The sequence below is a fragment of the Carcharodon carcharias genome, chromosome 16 (assembly GCF_017639515.1).
Source record: "Carcharodon carcharias isolate sCarCar2 chromosome 16, sCarCar2.pri, whole genome shotgun sequence".
Lineage (NCBI taxonomy): Eukaryota > Metazoa > Chordata > Chondrichthyes > Lamniformes > Lamnidae > Carcharodon > Carcharodon carcharias.
This window is the reverse complement of record NC_054482.1, coordinates 74,304,337-74,328,405: the sequence shown is the minus strand read 5'-3', so window position 1 is coordinate 74,328,405 and position 24,069 is coordinate 74,304,337. Positions and strand designations below refer to the sequence as shown.

The following is a 24,069-nucleotide window of genomic DNA, read 5'->3' as shown; positions in this document are numbered from 1 at the left end:
TACTGGGTGGCTGTCCTCTTTTGCAGGGCATTGGCGCTGACTACTGCCTCCCAAGCCTGATTGGTGATGTTGCTGCCCCTCCTGCGACTAGAGTAGGGGTAGAGTACATCACGGCGAGCCTCCACGGCGTCCAAAAGGTGATCCAGGGATAAGTCACTGAACCAGGGGACTGCAGACTTCTTGCCTTTTGGGACGACGTCTTCTGTGCAGCAGTCCTGGGCTGGAAGGAATGGGGTGGTGTGTGCACGGCTGCACTTTAAATGCGGTGCCCGGCTTGAGGAAGCAGCGAGGTGACGGTGTGGCTGGCGAATGAGAGGCCGCCCCGCCAGCGACCCAGTGAATTTTATGGGAATGCATGATTAATGAGGCGCGATTGGGATGATATGGTGTGAAAAGGTGCCATTGCGGTCGGTGTGTAAAACGTTCTTTTTCCCTCCCCCATCACACATTCTGGGACAAATCCGCCCATTGACACAAGAGGGTTGAAAGGTGAAATGCCAAAATGAGCATTTTTCCCTCTCTAGTTTTTAAAGAGAGTTTTTTGTATCAGCTGTGTTTGATAAGGAATTTGTCTAAATAGGTCTTCAGTGGGCATAATTTATATATTTGGTGGAAATATTGTCAATTGGTGGTGGCTAATACTTGTCCATTTTGTTTCCTCGACAAGAAGGGTGACATAGGGTTCTGAAGAACAGGAGTTTTATGGCTGTCCATTTCATATATACTCTGCAAGAAATACTGAATTTCCAAGGCAGACAATCTCTCATGAGTAATTTAGTACTTTATTTGTTGCTGAACAGACAGGGTATTCAACTTTTCCCACAGTGTATTCCTCTATGTAATTTAAATCTGGATTGTAGATAATCAGATAAAGTTTCCTGGGACACTCACTGAATGCATTCAATATCGAAATGTTCATTCTTCTACCACATTGGCATTGTTGTGGTGAATTGCTTCAAAAGTATATAAAATTCTCACCTTATATCAAAAAGGTCCACACTACAAATATGGGGGAAATATCAAGTGATCTCTTCTCTCATTTTTAAAGTTTGTAGAAATTACAGCCAAAATTAACAGTTAAATACCCTACAAAGAATCGTTTCCCATTTTCACAGAAACTACTGGAATATTGTACAAACAGTTGTATGAATGTGACAAGTGACAACTTTACACATATAACACATATTTCATAAACAGATGCAAGTACTGTGAAACAGGAAACAATGTGGTCTAATGAATTCACCTGGCATTTATCTGACAAACATTGAAACACTGTTCACTGCCCTCCTTTTCCACTCCCAACAAAATGGTTATTTTCCCTCTTGAGTTCTTAAAGAGGTCTTTTGTTTCAGCTGAGACAAAAATGAGTAAGACACAAGCACAGAATTCCTCTGTGAAAATGTACATTGTGCCAACTATTTTTCCGGTTTGCGATGATGCACTCAATTCCATGTCCCAGACAATTTATTGGCTCAGGCAAGAATCAACAGAACTAAATTCAAATAAAAACTGGGCGTCAATGGCTCAGACAGCATTTATTGCCTATCCCTAATTGCCCTCTGAACAAAGGCAATTAAGAGTCAACCACATTGTTGCGGGTCTGGACTCACATGTGGGCCAGACCTGGTAAGGACAGCAGATTTCCTTCCCTAATGGAGATTTGTGAATCAGATGGGTTTTTAATGACAATCAGCAATGGTTTCATGGTCATCATCAGGCTTTTAATTCCAGATTTTTACTGAATTCAAATTAACTGCAATCATCCTGTTACAATCACCAGGGAAGTGATATTAAGCAAATTGTTGGGGCTGCAGGCTCACAAATCCTCAGGTCCAGAAGGACTCCACTTTGAGGTCTTGAAACAAGTGACTAGTGAGATAGTTGATTTCACTGATTTTAATTTTCCAAAATTCCCTAGATTTGGGGAAGGTTCCATTAGATTGGAAAATAGCAAATGTAACTGCTTTATTCAAAAAGGGAAGACAGAAAACCGGAAACTATAGGCCAGTTAGCCTAACATTTGGCATGGGGAAACATTAGAAGCTATTATTAAAGATGTTATAGCAGGGCACTTAGGGAAATTCAAGGCAATCAGGCAGAGTCAACATGGTTTTGTAAAAGAGAAATCACGTTTAACCAATTTATTGGAGTTCTTTGAAGGAGTCACGGTGCTGTGGATGAAAGGGAACCGGTGGATGTACTATACTTAGATTTCTAGAAGGCATTTGATAAAGTACATCAAAAGATACTACAGAAAATAAAAGCTCATGATGTAGGGAGTAACATATTGGCATGGATAGAAGGTTGGTTAGCTAATGGAAAGCAGAGAGTTGGCATAAATGGGTCTTTTTCTATTTGGCAGGTTGCCACAGGGATCAGTGTTGGGGCCTCAACTTTTTACAATTTATATAAATGACTTGGATGAAGGGACCGAAGGAATGGTGGCTAAATTTGCTGACGACAAAGATAGGTAGGAAAGTAAATTGTGAAGAGGAGTTAAGGGGGCTACAAAGTGGCATTGATAGGTTAAGTGAGTGGGCAAAGATCTGACAAATACTGTATACTGTGGGCACATGTGAAATCATTCATTTTGGCAGGAAGAATAAAAAGTCTTATTATCTAAATGGTGAAAGATTGCTGAGCTCTGAAAGTTAGATTGACCTGGGTGTCCTAGTGCATGAATCACAAAAGGTTAGTGTGCAGATACAGCAAGTAATTAGCAAAGCTAATAGAATATCATTTATTAGGAGGGGAATTGATCACAAAAGTATGCTTCAGTTATACAGGGAACTGGTGAGACCACATCCAGAGTACTGAGTACAGTACTGGTCTCCTTAAAGAAAGATGTAAATGCATTAGAAGCAGTTCAGAGAAGGTTTACTAGACTAATACCAGGAATGGGCAGGTTGTCTTATGAGGAAAAGCTGGACAGGTTAGGCTTGTATCCACTGGAATTTAGAAGAGTAAGAGGCGATTTAATTGAAACCTTTAAGATGCTGAGTCACAGGGTGGATGCGGAAAGGATGTTTCCTCTTATGGGAGAATCTAGAACTAGGGGTCACTGTTTAAAAATAAGGGGTCACTCATTTAAGACAAAGATGAGGAGAAATTTTTTACTGAGAGTTGCGGGTCTTTTGAACACTCTTCCTCAAAAGGCGGTGGAAGCAGAGTCTGAATATTTTTAAGGCAGGGTTAGATAAGTTCTTGATTAACGAGGGGGTTAAAAGTTATCGGGGATAGGCAAGAATGGGAGGTTGAGGCTACATTCAAATCAGCCATGATCTTATTGAATGGCAGAGCAGGCTCAAGGTGCCAAGTGGCCTACTCTTGCTCCTAATTCGTATGTCCTCTGGCAGGGAAGACCACATGCCCCTTACAGAACTTGCCTGCTTGCTCTTTCAGCACTCATCATGTGTTAAAACATCAGGATTAATTTCAACTTTGGGTGAACTTCGGCAGAGGGGCCAGAGCTTCACTTCCATATGCCCATTGTGTTACGAGCATTATTCAAGCAAACAGGCACTGGTGGAGGTGGATGAGGGCATGGGTTGAGACAGGAATTCTCGGCATGGAAAAAAACATTTCCAGAGTTGATTGGTGCCAGATGTTGAGTGAACCAGTCAGTAGAACATTCATCAACTGGTATATCAAAATTGCATCGGGCTCCTGGAAATGACATACAACCCCAATTTGCATATTACAAATAGCCCCTGCCTGAAACAGTTAAGTGCCTGGGTTGCCCTAGTGAAATCCTTCAAGGAAATGGTGATAGCCATACTGGAAGCAGGAATGGGTAATATGTGGTACACTGCCATTAATGTCCTATTATTGCCCTCTTCCAGCTGAATGGAGACCATGCGAATCAGCTTCATTATAACTAAAACTGTATCGATCAAAAATGCCAACTGAAAATTATTTTCGAAACAAATCTAAGCAAAATCAAAGGCAAAGGAATGTATACAATCTATATCTGTAGAAAAGTATTAAAAATGCTTCTTGAAATCTCTTCTAATATCGGTCCAAGATACAACAACCTTGCACAGGCAATACATGGATTTATATGTAAGGCTTCTCTTTTCTTACTGCCAAAAATGTAGTATAAAAGATAATCACTTCATGGAATCCATAATCCGTGTAGCTCTGATGGCATATGCACTTGTGCAAAAGACAAATCACAATCTCTCAAAATGAATCATTTTTTGTATCTCAAATTTTCTTCTGCCTCCTCCTCAAGGTGCACACTACTGCCTGGATATGGTACCACGTGCACCAACAAGGGTCATTTCGCAACAATCAAGAGCAGGGTTCTTAGCCAGGTAAAGATCTTCACAACCCACTGAACAAACCCAAGTCAATCAGATCTAAGAACATAGGAACAAGGGGAATGCATTCAGCCCCTTAAACCTTTTTGTTTTTCTTTTAGATCACGTTATCTGTATCTCATCTCCATTTACTCACTTTTATTCCATTTCCCTTGATACCCTTACCTAACAAATAATAACTAAAATGTCCTTCCTGAGCTCACTCCTAAATGGCCTAATTTTAATTTTAAGATTATGCCTCTGTTCACAGAATCTCACAGTGCATAAGAGGCCCTTCGGCCCATCGAGTCTGCACCCACACGTGAGAAACACCTGACCTATCTACCTAATCCCATTTACCAGCACTTGGCCCATAGCCTTGAATGTTACGACATGCCAAGTGCTTTTTAAAGGGTGTGAGGCAACTCGCCTCCACCACCCTCCCAGGCAGCGCACTCCAGACCGTCACCATCCTCTGCGTAAAAAAATTTTCCTCACATCTGCCTAAATCTCGTGCCTCTCACCTTGAACTTGTGTCCCCTCGTGACTGACCATTCAACTAAGGGGAACTGCTGCTCCCTATCCACGCCCCTCATAATCTTGTACACGTTGATCAGGTCGCCCCTCAGTCTTCTCTGCTCCAATGAAAACAACCCAAGTCTATCCAACCTCTCTTCGTAACTTAAATGTTTCATCCCAGGCAACATCCTGGTGAATCTCCTCTGCACCCCCTCCAGTGCAATCACATCCTTCCTATAATGTGGCAACCAGAATTGCATACAGTTACTCCAGCTGTAGCCTCACCAAGGTTCTATACAACTCCAACATGTTACTGATTTCCCCAAAAGTGGAAACAATTTCTTAAAACTACTCTGCCAGTCCCTTAATCATTTTAAACACCTTAATTAGATTACTCTTCAACATCTTAAACTCAAGAGAATGCAAAGCAACTTTATCCATTTGACCTCATATTTTAACCTTTTATGCTTGGTACCAGTTCTGGTGAATCTGCGTTGTACCTCCTCTCAAGGCTAATATCTCTTTCCTGAATTTTGTGCCCAAAGCTGAATACAGTATGCTAGATGGGATCTGACCAACGCTTTGTACAACTGAAACATTCCTCACTTTTGTATTCGAACCCACTTCAGATAAAGGCCAATATTACATTACATAGCTTTTAGTGAGCAGTATACCTACACGCCCACATCCCACTGCTTCTCCACAGCTCCTAATCTCTCATTGTTATTAAGATTTATCTTTCTTGTATCCAAAGTGGATGACTTCACACTTCCCTATGTTGAACTCCATCTGCCATAGATTTTTCCCACTCACTTAGTCTATGTCACTTTATAACTTGCTGTTAACATATACACAATTTACCCGGCTTCATAGCTTAAATGTCATAAGTAAAATTGGATGTATAACTCAGTTGTTCTTTATACAAGATTGATTGGGCATCAAGGTGAAATATATATGGTGGAAAGCTGTGACTCCAACACAGATCCCTATGGAACATTGTTTGGCACGCCCTGCCAACCAGAGTATGTTCCCTTTATCCCCACTCGGTTTCCTACCACCCAAGCGTTTACCAAACCAGGTCACAGAGTTACTCTACATTCATTTTTTTTATTTTAATAATCTCTTATACAGAGCCTTATAATAATAACATAAGAAACTGGAGGAGTAGACCATATGGCCCCTTGAACCTGCTCCGCCATTCAATAAGATCAAGACTGGTCTTCGGCCTTAACATTGCTTTCCCACCTATTCCCTATTTTCCTTGGTTCCCTGAGCGACGAAAAATCTATCCATCTCAGTCTTGAATATATTCAACGATGGAGCATCCACAATCCTCTTGAGTAGAAAATTCTGAAGATTCATAACCCTTTGAGTGAGGGCATTTTTCCTAATCTCCATCCTGAGATTGTATCCCCATGTTCTAGATTCCCCAGCCAAGGGGGACAACTTTTCAGTGTCCACCTGTCAAGCCCTTTCATAATATTGTATGTTTCAATGATTACCTCTCATTCTTCTAAATTTCAGAGAATATTGGCTCAATTTACTCAGCCCATCATAGGACAACCCTCTCATCCCAGGAACCACTCTAGTGAATCTTGGCTCCACCGCCTCCAATGTAAGCATGTCCTTTCATAAACATGGAGACCAAAACTACGCACAGTACCCCAGGTGTGATCTCACCAATGCCGTGCGCAATTGTAGAAGACTTCCTTATTCTTGTTCTCCAATCCCCTATCAAATACATTCTGAAAGTCCATATGTTCCTCTATCGATCATGCTTGTAACTTCCTCAAAAGTTTCAATTCAATTAGTCAGACATGAGCAACTTTCACGAATTTATGTTGACTCTATGATCAGCTCATACTTGTCAAAGCATTCAGTCACTGTGTGTGTGATGATAGTTTAACAGCAGTCATGGGGATGTTACTGGAATCTTAACAGGTCAGTAATTATCTGGTTCCCCCTCCCTCCATCCTTTAGATTAGAAAATTTCAAAATATTAAAGCCGCAATTCTAGAATCTAGAGAAGTTCAGAAAATATGACTAACATACCTGCAATTTTTTTACTTTAAAAAAAATCACATTCTAGACATTTATCTTAAGTCATATTATTTTTGTCATTGCCATTTTTTAAACTTATATTTAATCCACTAAATTTCTCCCTTTGATTTATTTCCAGGTTCCCTTAATGCTAGTTTGTCATCTTCCTTCACTGTGAAAACATATTCATTAAATAATTCTTCCATTTCCTTGTTAAATTTTGCCTGCATCCATCTTTAATAGGCCTACATCCCCCTTTACTACTCTCCCCTTGATATATTTATAAAAACTTTAAGCTTTGATATCCCTTGCACGTTTTTTTTTTATATTACCTTGTGGAACCATCATTTCCAGCTTTCTTTCTTTCCTTAGCTCTCCCAGCTCACTGAATTTACACTGTTCCTTGCATTTGTGTAAGCCTAGTCACTTGATACAGTCTCTTACCTCATTTGTTGACCATAGATACTTAACTACACATGTTGAACCTTTGCCTTCTAATGGTATGTACTAGTTTTGCATTGAACCAAATATTTCTTGAATACTTGCCACTGTTTAACTCTAGGTTTATCCATTAACAGTTCAGCTCAGTTTACTATATTTAACTAATTTGTCATCCCTTCAACGTTTGCTTTACTTACATTTACGTTCAAATCTAATATCAAATTCAATCATATTTTGGTCACTAGTTGTAAGTTGCTCCCCCACTAAGTTTTTAAAATTAATTCTGGATTGTTACTCAGCAGTGATTCTAATAATGTTCTTTCCTTGTTCATTCTAAATTTATTATTCTAGAGAACTGTGAGGATTAATGCTCAATCACATGCTGTACGTGCCCTATAAAGGTATTGAAAGAAGCTCAGGCATCAAATTGTGACAAGACCATAGAAAGGCAATTCATGGTGAGGTTACAGGAGATCCTGATCGCTATGTCAAAGAGCAGGTCATAACTAAGAAACACAAGAAAGGACCAAGTTTCCAGCTTGCTCTTTTGATCAAGATAAGTAAGTCAGATGTTCCCCTGACAAAATATCATCAATAGATAGATACACCAAAAGAACAACATGGAATCATATGGGATCAATCTTAGGACTGAATTAGTATCCTTGGGAATATGGCAAGATAACAGGAAAATCAAAACTCAATCACTATAACGAAAGCATTTTGCACTTTAAGTATTGAGTACAGGAGAGGGTTGGAACATTAAAGAGGAAATGATCATGAAAACTAATACTGTCAGCTGCAACCCCTCCTGTTGCTTTTAAAGTGTGCATCCCACCACGTTTGTCCTAATGTTGGCCAGTCATGGTGCAATTGTCATGCCAAATGCTGGGAAGGAAAGTCAGAACATTCTAGTTTTTCAGATAGTGGATAAGATAGGCTGGTAATACAAGATAACAGCTTGAAAGGGGAAGATATTGATCAATGAAACATATTAATCAACCCAAATAGGAGGAACTCTGATCAAAGAGTGGCAAATTTTCCCCCGATTCCCACTGATTCCAGTTTTGCTACAGCTCCTTGATGCCACTTGGTCAAGTGCTGCCTTGATGTCAAGGGCAGTCATTCTCACATTACCTCTCAGAATAGCACATCCTATTTCATTGGATTTGTAAAAACTTAGTTAATTTTGTGAAAAATTGTCAAGGCAGGCAATAGAAGTTTGAGAATAACTTTGAAATTGATTTCCTTTAATATATTTCATAGCCTGCAATGCAAACCATACATTAAAGGAAAATGACATTTCTGTCATCATAAGCTCACTTCAATATTTAAGAAAATAAGTTTCACATAATTGATTTTAAAGTACTCACTCTAAGCAACGCTTTGGAGAAGAGTTACTCTGGTAGAACTCATCAGCATCATAGAATTCATCCTCACTGCTGGAATATGAAAAATCTGGGACTGTATTAGGAGACAGATTTACATGGCTGGGCGAAGTGATGCTGCTGCTTGGTGCTGACTGTCCACTTCCTAATTCACAGAAACACACAATTGTACTTGAGATGTTAACATGTACTTCTATTGCTGGACGTTTTCTAATATAAAGGATAATATAAAGTCAATTACTGCTTACTTTCTAATGCAAATTTAATTTTTATTCTTTTAAGATGTTGAATGTACTATCCTATTAAATAGTTTTTTTTAAAAAAAAAGTATTTTACATATATTCTTTTTATATAAGATATGGTTAAATAAGTTAAAAATAATCCAACTACTTTGCAACATACATTATACTCCCTCATTTTTAGTAACACTAAACAGCTTTAGTTACAGTAGGCTATCTTGATGCACTGCCAAGATGAACTCAGCAGGAATGTGCATCCTTTTATCAAATGGCACACAGTGGCCCTATGTATCTAATTCTTTTTATTAAGGTACAAGTTGAGGGGTACGCATTGACAACAGCACACAAATGCTGTTCTGAGCGAAGAACTAAGACGGTACTCCAGAATTAACCTTTACATGATCTTCTCCACTGTAGGTAATAAGATATTATATTATGACCTTATTACGTAGCGAAGATGATCAGTCTTTCATCCAGGATACAGGCTCTTTAAAATGGATAGTGTTCCATTTTTTTCCTGGATAGTGTGACTTTTTTCCCTTGTGGGATAACAGAAATATTTATCTACATTTGGAAGTTGATCAGTTAAGGAAGAATTGTGTTTTTGAAGACAAGCAATTTTACTAGTGACAATCTAATCAATTTATAGTACAAATAAACCATTATTTTGATTTTCTCATGACTCTTTAGACAGTAAAGTTTGGCAGACTATTTATCCATGCAGTACCACAGAAGAGTTCCATCCTGACATTATCCAATGCCCACATAATTCCAGCAAGAGTTACCTGACAGGAGCAGGAGCAAGGAACTTGGCTAAGTACCCCTTTCCTAACCTTAATACTCAAGCAGATCAATCCAAATAATTTAGTAATGTTATATTATATCTTTGTAGCTTAACATTACCTATTAAATAACTGTTGTAATAGCTTGTTGATTAAATAACAGCTTCCTCAAAAAAAGAACAACTGTCTGGAATGCAAATGGATAACCATTACTCAAAAGGAGAGCAATAGAATATCTAACTTATTTCACAAAATAGATCATGCACCCAAGTATTCACACCAGTTCCTGGCTCCCTGATGGTGCAGAATTCAAACAAAAAGGATTCGTTTTCTCCCTTTAAAACTTTTTAATACATTTTAATACTTCACAAATGCAAATCACGTGATGCAGCCAGCATCTTGGTATCAATACTGAGGAGAACAATTTAACTACAATTACTATTACTAACACAATTTGAGTAATTAAGATAATATGAATATTTAACTCCTTAATTTCAGCCAAATGACGAGATAACTGGAAAAGGTTGCTAAAACTGGCTGCCACTGTATGAAAAGAAGCGATGTTAATATTTCAATCACATTCAGTAGGGCAAAGTTGACCATAAACTGCTTAAAAACAGTAGAGTTAAAGTAGGCATTACAAATATGAAGACCTGCTCCAGTCATGAGGTTATCACACTAATAATCAAACTATCTTACTTGATTCATGCCAAAAACAGGTGTATTAAGTTGTACCATAAAGGTTTAAGTAAAGCATAAAATTAATACACAATGGTTAAATGTAGACTACCAAATTTGCCTTTCATAGCAAGAGAAATATAAAAATACAAAAATGAAACTCCATTGTCATTCAAGTCTCAACAGAGAGAAAACACTAACAACCTGCTCTCAAGCTTCTCTTTATGCAATTCCTCAGGGCTGCTTTTAGGAGCACAATGAAGGCTGAGCAACTTTCACTCCTCTATCTCCCAGACTGAATCAGGGGTGGGGCAGAAGGGTTTTCTTTAGCAGTACAACTAGAAACAAAACCTATGAGCTATCACTCCACACAAAGTGTGCCCTCCATGCTCGGATATCAAGATTTTCTCATGTAAAATCAACTGCTACTTTACTGTTCCCTCTTTTGAAAAAAGAAAATCACAAAACTCACAAATAAAACTACAGCTGATACATCATCAAATTACGTTAATTGTTCTCGTCAAGCCAATAACACCTGAACTTTTATATCCATGTCATTGCACATAAACTTACAAATGTACTTATAGAGAAATAAAATATATCTAACCTGTACTGTTGGGAGTTGGTGTTTGACGGTCGCCCATTGCATTAACAGCAGATCCCACAGCCAATGTTGATGGACGCTGCTCTGCTTTGCATAACTGAGCAGGCTCTGTAAAAAAATCATCAAAACAGCGCATTATAGAGTCCTCCTCAACAGTAAAGACTATCCAGTACAGTGTTTGGAATGGAGTCAGAAGAAAGTGCAGCATGTCCTTTAGTGACTAGCCCAGTCTCAAATAGTATACAGTGTATTCATATATTTACAACACATCCTGTTTATTTTATTTTAAAAAGTAATACAACATTTCAATGTGAAAAACAAACAGGATCTCTTCTAATAATAGCTATCAATTTCATCAGTCAGTTGAATCAGCAGTGGAGAGGTTCACATCAATATTTTCTATTCCATTAAAAACAATAGGAGGGCTGTTGCAAATATGATACTTAGCCTGTGAAACAACAAAATACAATGATCTAGCAATGTATTCAATTTGAGCTCTCAGTTTGCAATCAGGAGTCTGCATTACTACTTTTAGTATTAGCATCATAAATTGAGGACTCATTTACATGGAGCCCTGGAACAAATGCCTGTAGTGGAATCTATATTTTCTTATTATGAATTTTGCATTCCACTTGTTAGCACTTCAACTGCAAAATTCAGTTTATGACAATAAATATTACAAATTTGTATTGTTTAGCCTGCTGCATAATCTAGAGTTCCACGTTATCTCAATAGAAAACTGCATGTATAAGCTCTGCAATCCAGTCACATTTGATTTCAAAAGCTATTCTAAGTTAATAAATTTAGCTGTAAAGATGTTAGGTACCATTTTACAAGGCCTGTGAGTTGTTGTTGAGGGTTAAAGAGAACACATTTGTCCAAAATTTGCTGTCAATTTAACAGTGAGATGGATAGTGCTTAATGTTATCTAAGTGTAAATACCACAACAACTTCAGAGGCACAATTAAATGGGGAAATCAAAGCTATTGGAGATGCACTAGTCTGCCATTAGCTTTGCAAAAAATCGCATTTCACTGTCTGGCTCCCTATTCAGATGCACTGAGAAAAGTGAAGCTCTCGTACTTGCAGGATAAATATGAATAAACTCTTAACGGTAAGTTAACTCAAGTTGTTGCAAGTTTAAATACCCTTTTAGTGACATGATAAAATGTCAAATACCAACAGGCCACCTCTCTGGCATTGAAAATTAAATTAAATTGAATATTACAAATGAGAGATTTCATTCCTTCAGGATTTAATTGGAGATTTAAATTTTTTTTTGCAAGTTTTAACGTCAATAGCTATCATTTTATCACTCAATTCTGGAGAGGTTTACATCAATAGTTTCTATTCCTTTTTTTGCTTTTACTTTTATCTCTTTCAATCCAATCTTTTTGTCCCTCTTTCATTCTGAATATGATTTGGGATTGAATTCACCTATTTTAATACACACTTCCATCTCAATCCTTGCACTGTTAATTTCACAATGCTTCAGTCTGATTAGTTGGGGAGATGCACAGTTGTTTGTCCTGTTCACCCCAGGTGGCATTAAGAGGGTGCCACACTATTTCCATCGTGCATTTCCAGCGCAAAATATCGTTGACAATGGGATGGTTTTTACTGTGCTTTGCAAACTTTGTCTTGCATATACCTATAGACTTTATGCGGGTTTTGCAATGCAAGTTACTGTCAGCGGAACATCCAAACTGCAGGGCACCCTCTACAGGGCATCTAGACCTGTATGACCAGGGCAAGCAACTGTGCACCTCCTTAACCAATTGAACTGAAAAATTGTTGATGAGCTTCTGAATTGCACATATCCACTTGCAGTAAATTGCCGTCCAATTTACTTGAAAGCACTTGTGAGCATTGTTGGCATCACGATTACATTCTCAGCAAATCTGACCCATTAAACAGGCAAGGGTAAGTCTAATTAATAGCAGGTGTCATTCATTGCCCTGCCACAGAAAATCTTGGGTTTTTGCACTTTGGAGATATTTTACTGGACAAATTACTAATGAGCCAGGATAAATGTGTGAGATAAATACCTATAACCTTATTATCTTTCTTCCACTATTTTCTTAAACAAAAATAAATCAGCTTTTTGAAATATGTACAAGCTGAGTTTCACGAAGGTAATAGCCACTGAATTTTCTTTTTTATAATGATTAGACATTTTTATAAGCATATGCGAGTTAACCTCAGTTTAGTTCACTTGCACTCACTCTCTTGTTAGGAAAGCACTCCATTCACAGACCCTTGTTAGTCTCTTAACCTTACTAGTCATTAGGAGGTAGCAGGACTGCTTTACACAATCAAGGGACCGCAGCCTTTGTTTTCTGCAAAAGTGGGATATTGGAGCTAAAACCTTCCATTCCACAGCACTAAACAATTGAGTTTCAATGATGCTCTGTCAGGAGGTGGGCTTCTCTCTCAATGTCATCTCTCTGTGGTGACCAATCACTGATTGCCTCTGGGAAATCAGCAACATGTCCAACTTCTACATTTGTATTGTCAATATTTTATATGGGTTGCAGAAAATGTGGAACTTTTGGGATTGTCGATAGGACAGGATCAACTCTGCCTCTTCTACTGCTGTCAGGACAGAAGAGGAACAAGTGCAAACAATGTCAAAGTTTTTAGCCAGGAAGAGAAAGGGCAGAAACATGGCAGATTCAGGTCCCATACCAAATTCAAATTCCACCTGCTGCATATTCCTGGCGCCCTCCCAAATTTATAAATAATCAATAACCATAATAATTTAGCAATCATGCAGGAAGTAATAAATATTAACTTTTTTTTAGACTGCAGAAAACATTTAGCCACAGAATCTTCCTTATGATCCCCCATGTATTAACACTTATCCCTAAGATAATCAAAAGGTCTCCTCTCAGTTTCAATCATGTCACTATTGCAGTTGCTGAACTAAAGCCAGGCATATCTCCAATGGCTGAAAAAGAGAAACTATTAAAGCTACAGCCAGTGCTTAGCAGATTTTTCTAATGATTAATTGAACTGTGAAGGGTAGGAATGTCCTAGGATTGATTCCTAGCCTCTGCTGATCTCAGACAAGGCAATGATAGGGATTCTACAATGGGTTTCCAATGTTCCTGTGTTAGGGAAGAAAACAAGCTTAGGCTCAGCTGTGATGCCAACACAATATTGAGACTCACATATGACAATGATAATGTGGACTAATTACCTAAAACTAAATGCTGTCCATGGCAGTACCTCAGCAAGAACTTATTGGCCCAAAATTTGTGTGGCAGGGCAATGAATAGCAATTGCTGTTGGTTAAGAATGAATGGACAAAAGGAAGACTTGTATTTGTATGTCGCCATTCACAACCTCAGGCATCCCAAAGCGCTTTACAACCAATGAACTACTTTGTAGTCATTGTTATAACATAAGAAATGTGGCAGCCAATCTGTGCGCAGCAAGCTCCCAAAGCAGCAAGGTGATACTGACCAGATAATCTGTTTCTATAATATTGAATAAGGGATAAATATTGGCAGGGACACCAGGGATATCTCCCTTGCTTTGCTCTTCTCCAAGATGTGTTATGGGATCTTTTACATCCACCAGAGGGCAGGCAGGGCCTCGGTTTAACATCTCATCCCACAATGCAGCATTCCCTCAGTATTTTCAGGCAAGATTTTTGTCATAGCTGACAATCCCTACATTAGGGACTTCTGTAGGGACTTGGCTAGTTAGTTTGACTTGCCAAGTCAATGTCTGTCCATGGTTGACAATGTTTTGAGTTTCAAGTTGCTCGAAGTGTGAGATGGAAATGCGGCAGTGCCTTCAACAGGACATCAGGATCTGAGTGAACAGAATAAGCAATTGTGTATCTCCTCAACCAATCAATCAGTCTGAAGAATTTCAAAATCAACAATGCAAGGACTAAGAAAGAAGAGCAAAGTTAAAGTGGGTGAATTCAATGTCAGATCAGGTACAGAAGAGAAATAAAGGGAAAAAGACCGGATTAAAAGGGTAAAAAGTGGAAGCATTAACTTTTTAAAAAATGCAACGACACTTAAAACCTGAGAAGGCTATGCATCTTTGGAATTCTCAACCCCAGAGGGCTGTGATTGCTCAGTTGTCGAGTAAATTCAAAGCTGAGATGGATAGGTTTTTGGACTTAAGGGAATCAAAGGATTTAGAGATCAGGTAGAAAAGTAGAGTTGAGGTCGGAGATCAGCCATGATTTTACTGAATAGAGGAACAGGCTCAAAGGAATGTATGGCTTACACCTGCCCCTATTTCATATGCCCTAAAGGAATGAAAAAGCACACATGCAATTGTCAATTTTCCATGTCAGATAATTTGACTGACAGTAATTAGCACTTATATTGTTAGAAGGGTACTTAGACTTGAAATTGTTTTATTAACTTGCTCAGTTGTGTTTACTTTGCATCTACACGATAGGTACAGGAACTTCACGCCACTCAATGCATTTAAATGTGGAGTCAGACAGCGAGATTTTGGTTTTGCAACTACTAATGGTAGAACAGCACATCTATTGAAAGCAACTTTTCGATTTCCGGCACATGTCCGAAGTTGCTGCAGCATCTGGGTATAAAAAGCAATGAGTGCTATTAACCCCATCATTATTTTAACAGCAGACTTTGGGCCACTGCTTTGTGATGGATAAAAATACACCATAGCTTTTATTGGAGCTCTTCATTGCATACGAATGCTGAAACTACCCTATCGGCTTATAGGTTCCTCTTACTTTCCAACACAGGAGATGAGGACAGGGAATAACAGAGGGTAATGCTCTGTTAACAATCCAAAATGGATGGAGACAAATGAAGCAGCACATCAGCAAAGATCAATAGCTGAACTGCAAGTTAACTAAAAGTTGCCGTGTTGTATGTATCACAGTCATACACTAAAAAATGATATTTTCTTCGCTTTCATTTCAACATCCTTCACACATCAAAGCAACTGGAAGATGGAAGAATTATAAAGTGGTAAGTTTCTTTACAAAAGGTTCCTCATTGGTTTACTTTCCTCACATATACAGGTATGAACAATAGCTGTTTGCAGAATAAGACCAACTTTGCAATATAATCTTGTTTGAACATCAGCACTGAAATCATCGTATTCATTCCACTCCACTTCCTCACCATTAATTCCTCTCCCCCTAAGTGAGCCAATGAGCTAAATCTTGCCATCCAGTTAAAACCAAAGCAGAACCTCAAAGCTCTCATCCTATCACCAAGACCATTTTTTCCCAATGCAACAACATTATCCCCTCTACCCTATTGGTGCCAAAACCCTTACTGTCACCCTGAGATTTAACTTCTGCAACATCTGCCTTTCTGGTCTCTTAAATGCCACCTTCCTTAAACTCCATCTTATCCAAAACTTAGTTGTCATATCCTCTCCCAATTTAACTCCTCCTCAATCACTCCTGTCCTTGCTGATCAACATTGGCACGCTGTTCCCAAGTATACTGAATTTGAAATCATAGTTGTCATATCCCTCCACAACCTCACCCTATCTATGCAATCACCTCCAACCATATATTATCTTATATGCACTTTGGTTTTCAACTCTGGCTTTTTGCATGTCCTTAACCCCATCATTGGTGTCTCCAACTACCTTGGCTCTACCCCTGAAACTCCAGCCTTAAATCCTTCTTTCTCACTACTTTTCTTTCCAGCCTCAAAAACAATCTCAAAACACATCTTTTTGACTTAATTATCCCTTTATGGGTTAGCATCCATTCCTGAACCTTCTTAAATTCCCTCAGCGACCCCATCCACCTTCCTTCCCCAAAGTGCCTTGGGGTGTTTTAAACATTAAAGGCTCTATTGAAATACGTTATTGTCTCTTGGTAAAGTATGTGTCTGCTCTTTACATCCAATAATGTTAAAATTTAACATCTTCTTAAGTCAAAAGTCTTTAGTGGGGGTGATGTCAAAAATTGCCCATTGTGAATTAAGTCAGTGATGAAAACTGAAACTAAATAGGACCTTTTTGTGAGTACAAAGCACAAGTATATCTTTCACTTACTGAACCAGCACCAAAAATGTAACCGTGTTGCTTTGTTTTTGAACATACCAAGCAACTGCCTTTCAAGCCTGCCAGTTTTGTTTCCGTACAATTAAATAATTTTGTTTCAATCTCTTCAGTGATACGATTACAATCAGTAAAGTTGAATTAATAAATCCATATTTTTTTTAATTCTGCAGCTGATTTAGACATGATTTTTACATGTTACACTGATGTTTTGGTAAGTGGAATTTTTAAAATGAATTCATAGTTTTTTCCTACTCCTATGGGATTTAATGGGCAACTAGTTTCTTTCAGAATATCAGGACAAGAGCATCAACTAATACTTAACATGGTTTGTTTAGCACAAATATTCAGATCTCATATGTTTAGTCCAAATAATTAAAACATATGAACCAGTAATGAGTAGGTGAGCACTCCAGCTAATAAAGACTGAATGCACTCTTATCAAATTCAAAGCTTTAATCATATAATTAAGCCAAATTAGTGCAATGTAATGGTGCTTTGAAGTAATGTGTTAAGGAACTGTGGAATGAGGTATTACAATAACAAAGGATCCAGGATTGAAAGAGAGCAAATTCTCCCAGTCTTACAAATAAAGGACAAAAACAGTAGTTGTAAAAAAAAAATCAAAGCCTGTTTGTAGAAAAGGTTATCTTTAAAAACAAAATTTAAAAACCATATAAAGTTTCATTTTTCAATCTACAGTTATCATTAAGAATAAAGAGCTACACCGAGAATGGACACAAATCCAGAGGACATATTATAAGTAGTGGCCAAAAGCTAAGCTGAAGAGATGGATTTTAGGAGGATTTTGAGAGGAAGGGGAAACATTTTCTCAGACTGGACTTCTTCACACGCAGACTGGGTGACCGTTTTGCGGAACTCCTATGGTCTGTCTGCAAGCATGACCCAGACCTCCCTGTCGCTTGCCATTTCAACACACCACCCTGCTCTCATGCCCGTCCTTGGCCTGCTGCAATGTTCCAGTGAAGCTTAATGCAAACTGGAGGAACAGCATCTCATCTTCCGACTAGGCACTTTACAGCCTTCTGTACTTAATATTGAGTTCAACAATCTTAGATCATGAACTCTCTCCTTCATCCCCACCCCCTTTCCGATCCCCCTTTTTCCAATAATTCTAATCCCACCTATTTCCATTATTTTTAAATATATTTCCATCCATTGTTTTATCTCTTCCTTTTAGCCTATTTCGATCCCTTCCCCCCACCCCACTCCCACTAGGGCTGTCACTTACTCGTCCTACTTTCTCCCCTTAATGTCATCACTAGCACATTCCTCAGCTAATATCACCACTGTCAACACCCCTTTGTCCTTTTGTCTATGACATCTTTGGCACTTATATCTATGCCTCCACCTATCACTGGCCTATCCAGCTCTATCTGTCCCACCCCCCTTCAACCAGTTTATATTCCACCTCATTTCTATATTTCTTAGTTCTGATGAAGAGTCATGCGGACTCGAAATGTTAACTGTATTCCTCTCCGCAGAAGCTGTCAGACCTGTTTTTTTTATTTTTGTTAGAGGTTTTCAAAGCTTGGAGTCTGAAAGCTAAAGACACAGTTCTCAAAGGAGGATGGAAAGAGGAGGATGCGCAAGATGCAAGAGTGAGAAGATTGCAGGACCTGACACAGCGTAGGATACATTTAGCTCAGATTTCAATGAGCTGTAGTATAGAAGGTGGAGGATGGGAGGTAAACAATCATTTTGTAATGGGATTAGAACACAGCAAAGGATACATTTAGCTCAGATTTCAATGAGCTGTAGTTTAGAAGGTGGAGGATGGGAGGTAAACAATCATTTTGTAATGGGATTAGAACTTAACTCAGGGTCAAACAGAAGCTGAGGCTTATAACAGCCTGACACAGGGAAGGGAATGACATCAGTAGTATTGAATCCGAGAAAGGTTACAGCACAGGAGGAGTATTGTACATGATGGGTCTCTATAAGAGCAACTCAGCTATTCCCAATCCTCTACCATTTCCCCCTAGCCCTGCAAATTTTTTTCTCCTGCTGGTTATCCAATTCCCTTCTGAATGCCATAACTGAATCTGCCTCTACTACACACTCAGGCAGTGCTTTCCAGATTATAATCACTTGCTGTGTAAAAAGGTTTTCCCTCGTGTTACCTTTGGTTCTTTTGACAATCATCTTAAATCAATATCCTCTGGTTCTCAATGCTTTTGCCAATAGGAACAGTTTTATCTACTCTGCCAAGATACCTTGTGATTTTGAAAACATCTAATAAATCTGCTCTCAACCTTATCTTCTCCAAGAACAGCTCCAGCTTTGCCAGTCTATCAATGTAACCCAGAACCATTCTCAAATCTTTTCTAGACCGTCTCCAATGCCTTTATATCATTCCTAAAGGTGGTGCCTGGAATTGGATAGATAAGGCCATATATTCATTCATAGAAGCATAGAAACTAGGAGGAGTAGGCCATTTGGCCCTTTGAGCCTGCTCCACCATTCATTATGACCATGACTGATCATCCAACTCAATAGCCTGCTCCTGCTTTCTCCCCATACCCTTTGATCCCTTTCGCCCCAAGAGCTCTACCTCACTCCTTCTTGAAAGCATACAATGTTTTGGCCTCAACTACTTTCTGTGGTAATGAATTCCACAGGCTCACCATTCTCTGGGTGAAGAAATTTCTCCTTATCTCAGTCCTAAATGGTCTACCCCATATCCTCAGACTGTGACCCCTGGTTCTGGACTCTCCCACCATCGGGAACATCCTTCTTGCATGTACCCTGTCTAGTCCTGTGAGAATTTTATAGGTTTCTATGAGATCACCCCTCATTCTTCTGAACTCCAGCAAATATAATCCTAATCGACTCAATCTCTCCTCATATGTCAGTCTCGCCATCCCAGGAATAAGTTGGGTAAACCTTCGCTGCACTCCCTCTATAGCAAGTACATCCTTCCTCAGATAAGGAGACCAAAACTGCACACAATATTCCAGGTGTGATCTCATCAAGGCCCTGTACAATTGCAGCAAGACATCCCTGTTCCTGTATTTGAATCCTCTGGCTATGAAGGTCAACATACCATTTGCCTTCTTTACCGCCTGCTGCACCTGCATGCTTACCTTCAGTGATTGCTGTACAAGGACATCCAGGTCTCATTGCACGTTCCGCTCTCTCAATTTATAGCCATTCAGATAATAATCTGCCTTCCTGTTTTTGCTACCAAAATGGATAACCTCACATTTATCCACAGTATACTGCATCTACCATGTATTTGCCCCCTCACTCAGCTTGTCCAAAACACACTGAAGCATCTCTGCATCCTCCTCACAGCTCACCCTCCCATGCAGCTTTGTGCCATCTGCAAATTTGGAGATATTACATTTAATTCCTTCATCTAAATCATTAATATATATTGTGAATAACTGGGGTCCCAGCACCGATACCTGCAGTACCCCACTAGCCACTGCCTGCCAGTTGGAAAAAGACCCATTTATTCCTATTCTTTGTTTCCTGTCTGCCAACCAGTTTTCTATCCATCTCAATACACTACCCCCAATCCCATGCGCTTTAATTTTACACGCCAATCTTTTACGTGGCACTTTGTCAAAAGCCTTGAAAGTCCAAATAAACCACATCCACTGGCTCCCCCTCATCAACTCTACTAGTTACATCCTTGAAAAATTCCAGTTGATTTGTCAAGCATGATTTCCCTTTCATAAATCTGTGCTCACTCTGTCCAATTCTGCCACTCTGTGCCACGTGTGCAGCTATTAAATCTTTTATAATAGACTCTAGAATTTTCCTCACTACCGATGTCAGGCTGACTGGTCTATAATTCCCTGTTTTCTCTCTGCCTCCCTTTTCAAATAGTGGGGTTACATTAGCTACCCTCCAATCTATAGGAACTGTTCCAGAGTCTGTAGAATCTCGGAAGATGACCACCAATGCATCCACTATTTCTAGGGCCACTTCCTTAAGTACTCTGGGATGTAGGTTAGGGGGCCCCGGGGATTTATCGGTCTTCAATCCCATCAATTTCCCCAACACCATTTCCCTACTAATAATGATTTCTTTCAGTTCCTCCCTCTAACTAAACCTGGTGTTCCCCAACATTTCTGGTATGTTATTAGTGTCCTCCTTTGTGAAGACAGACCATAGTATGTATTTAGTTGGTCAGCCATTTCTTTGCTCCCCATTATAAATTCCCGTTTCTGACTGTAAGGGACCTACATTTGTCTTCACCAACCTTTTGCTCTTCATATACCTATAGAAACTTTTACAGTCAGTTTTTATGTTCCCTGCAAGCTTACTCTCGTACTCTATTTACCCCTTCTTAATCAATCCCTAGGTCCTCCTTTGCTGAATTCTAAACTGCTCCCAATCCTCATGTCTGTTGTTTTTGCTGGCCAAGTTGTATGCCTCTTCCTTGCATCTAATACTGTCTCTAATTTCCCATGGTTTGGCCACCTTTTCTGTTTTACTGTTCCACCAGACAGGAATAAACAATTGTTGCAGTTCACCCATGTGCTCTTTGAATGTTTGCCATTGCCTATCTACCGTCATTTCTTCAAGTAACATTTCCCAATTAATCATAGCCAACTCGCACCTCATACCATCATAGTTTCCTTTATTAAGATTCAGGACCCAAGTCTCAGAATCAACTACATCACTCTCCATTTTGATGAAGAATTCTATCATATTATGGTTGCTCATCCCCAAGGGGCCTCACACAACTAGATTGCCAATTATTCCTTTCTCATTACACAATACCCAGTCGATGATGGCCTGTTCTCTCGTTGGTTCCTCAATGTATTGGTTCAGATGCACTCCAGATATTCCTCCTCTACGGTATTGTTGCTAATTTGATTTGCCCAATCAAATGCATATTAAAGTCACCCATAATTACAGATGTTCCTTTATTACATGCATCTCTAATTTCCTGTTTAATGCCATTCCCAACATCACCACTACAGTTTGGGGGTCTATATACAACTTCCACAAACGTTTTTCGCCCCTTAGTGTTTCTCAGCTCTACCCATACAGATTCCACATCGTTGGAGCTAATATCTTTCCTCACTACTGCGTTAATTTCCTCTTTCACCAGCAATGCAACTCCACAGCCTTTTCCTTTTTGTCTGTCCTTCCTAAATACTGAATACCCCTGGAAGTTCAGTTCCCATCCCTGGTCACCCTGCAGCCATGTCTCCGTAATCCCGACTATATCATACCTGTTTACATCTATTTGCACGGTTAATTCATCCACTTTATTGCGAATGCTCCTCGCGTTAAGGCACAAAGCCTTAAGGCTTGTCTTTTTAACATTACTTGTCCCGTTCCCACTATTTTTCACAGAGGCCCTGTTTGATCCTTGCCCTTGATTTCTCTGCCTATCACTTCTCTTATTCCCCTTTCTGTCTTTTCTTCTTGTCCTTGATTCTCCTTCTTCTGCCTCCTTGCATAGATTCCCATCCGCCTGCCATTTTAGTTTAAACCCTCCCCAACCACACTAGCAAATGTTCCCCCTAGGACATCAGTCCCGGTCCTGCCCAGGTGTAACCCGTCCAGTCTGTACTGGTCCCACCTCCCCCAGAACCGGTCCCAATGTCCCAGGAATCTGAAACCCTCCCCTTCACGCTATCTCATCAGCCACGTATTCATCCGATATTTCCTGCTATTTCTACTCTGACTGGCAAGTGGCACTGGTAGTAATCCTGAGATCACTACCTTTGAGGTCCTACTTTTCAACTTACTTCCTAACTCCCTATATTCTGCTTTTAGGACCTCATCCCTTTTTTTTAACCTATGTCGTTTGTATCAATGTGTACTACGACCACTGGCTGTTCACCTCCCCCTTCAGAATGTCCTCTAGCCACTCTGAGACATCCTTGACCCTAGCACCAGGGAAGCAACATACCATCCTGGAGACTCGTTTGCGGCCACAGAAACGCCTACCTATTCCCCTTACAATTGAATCCCCTATTGCTATTGCATTCCCACACTTTTTACTTCTCCCCTGTGCAGCAGAGCCAACCGCAGTGCACTGAGTTTGGCTGTTGCTGCTTTTTCCTGAGGGGCCATTCCCCCCAACAGTATCCAAAGCAGTATATCTGTTTTGCAGGGGAATAACCACAGGGTTTTCCTGTGCTGCCTGCCTAGTCTTCTTGCTTTGTCTGGTGGTCGCCCATTCCCTTCCTGCCTGTGGACTCTTAGCCTGCAGTGTGACCACCTCTCTATAGGTGCTATCCACAATACTCTCCACTTCGCGGATGCTCCACAGTATCCCCAGCTGCCGCTCCAGCTCCAAAACCCGGGATTCCAGGAGCTGTAGCTGGAGACACTTACCGTACACATGCTTGCCCCAGGCATTGGAAATGTGCCCGGCTTCCCACATAGAGCAGGAGGAGTACACCACGGCTTTGAGCTCTCCTGCCATGACTTACCGCTTTAAATTAAATTACGCCTTTTGGAAGATACTTAATATCAATGACATAAAAGGTTCACCTGGATCTCCTTCCTTCTGTACTCTATGCTTCTATTTATAAAGCCCAGGATCCTGAATGCTTCATTAATTGCTTTCTCAATCTGCCCTATCTTCAATGATTTGTGCACATATACTCCCAGGTCCTCTGCTCCTGAACCCCTTTATTTTATATTGCCTTTCCTAACTATTCCTATCAAAATGTATCACTTCACATTTCTCTGTAATAAATTTCATATACCATGTCTCTGCCCATTCCACCAGCCTGTCTATATCCACTTAAAGTCTATCACTAATCCCTCACAGTTCAGAATGCTTTCAAGTTTTGTCTTGTCTACAAATTTTGACATGTGCTTTGCACACCCAAGTTTAGGTCATTAGTACAGATCATGTAAGGCAGCGGTCATAACAGTGACCCCATGGGAGCCCCACTGTACGCCTTCCTCCAGTCTGAAAAATAACCATTCATCACTACTCTGTTTCTCGTCATTCAGCCCCTTCATATTGATGCTGCCACTATCCCTTTCATCCCATGGGCTTACTGACAAGCCTGGTATATAGTACTTTAACAAACACCTTTTGAA

General features: G+C 39.7%; 1 protein-coding gene across 10 annotated transcripts in view; it reads right to left on the bottom strand.

Moving 5' to 3' along the window:
* The window catches only part of osbpl9 (oxysterol binding protein-like 9), a 289,515-nt gene that overhangs the window by 50,388 nt on the left and 215,058 nt on the right, over positions 1-24,069 (bottom strand). For all 10 annotated transcript variants that reach the window (XM_041208298.1, XM_041208299.1, XM_041208300.1 and 7 more), the window contains 2 exons: positions 10,993-11,097; positions 8,672-8,831 (listed from right to left, as the gene is read on the bottom strand). In XM_041208298.1, coding sequence (XP_041064232.1) covers positions 8,672-8,831; positions 10,993-11,097 — 265 coding nt within the window. The remainder of the gene's footprint in view (positions 1-8,671; positions 8,832-10,992; positions 11,098-24,069) is intronic.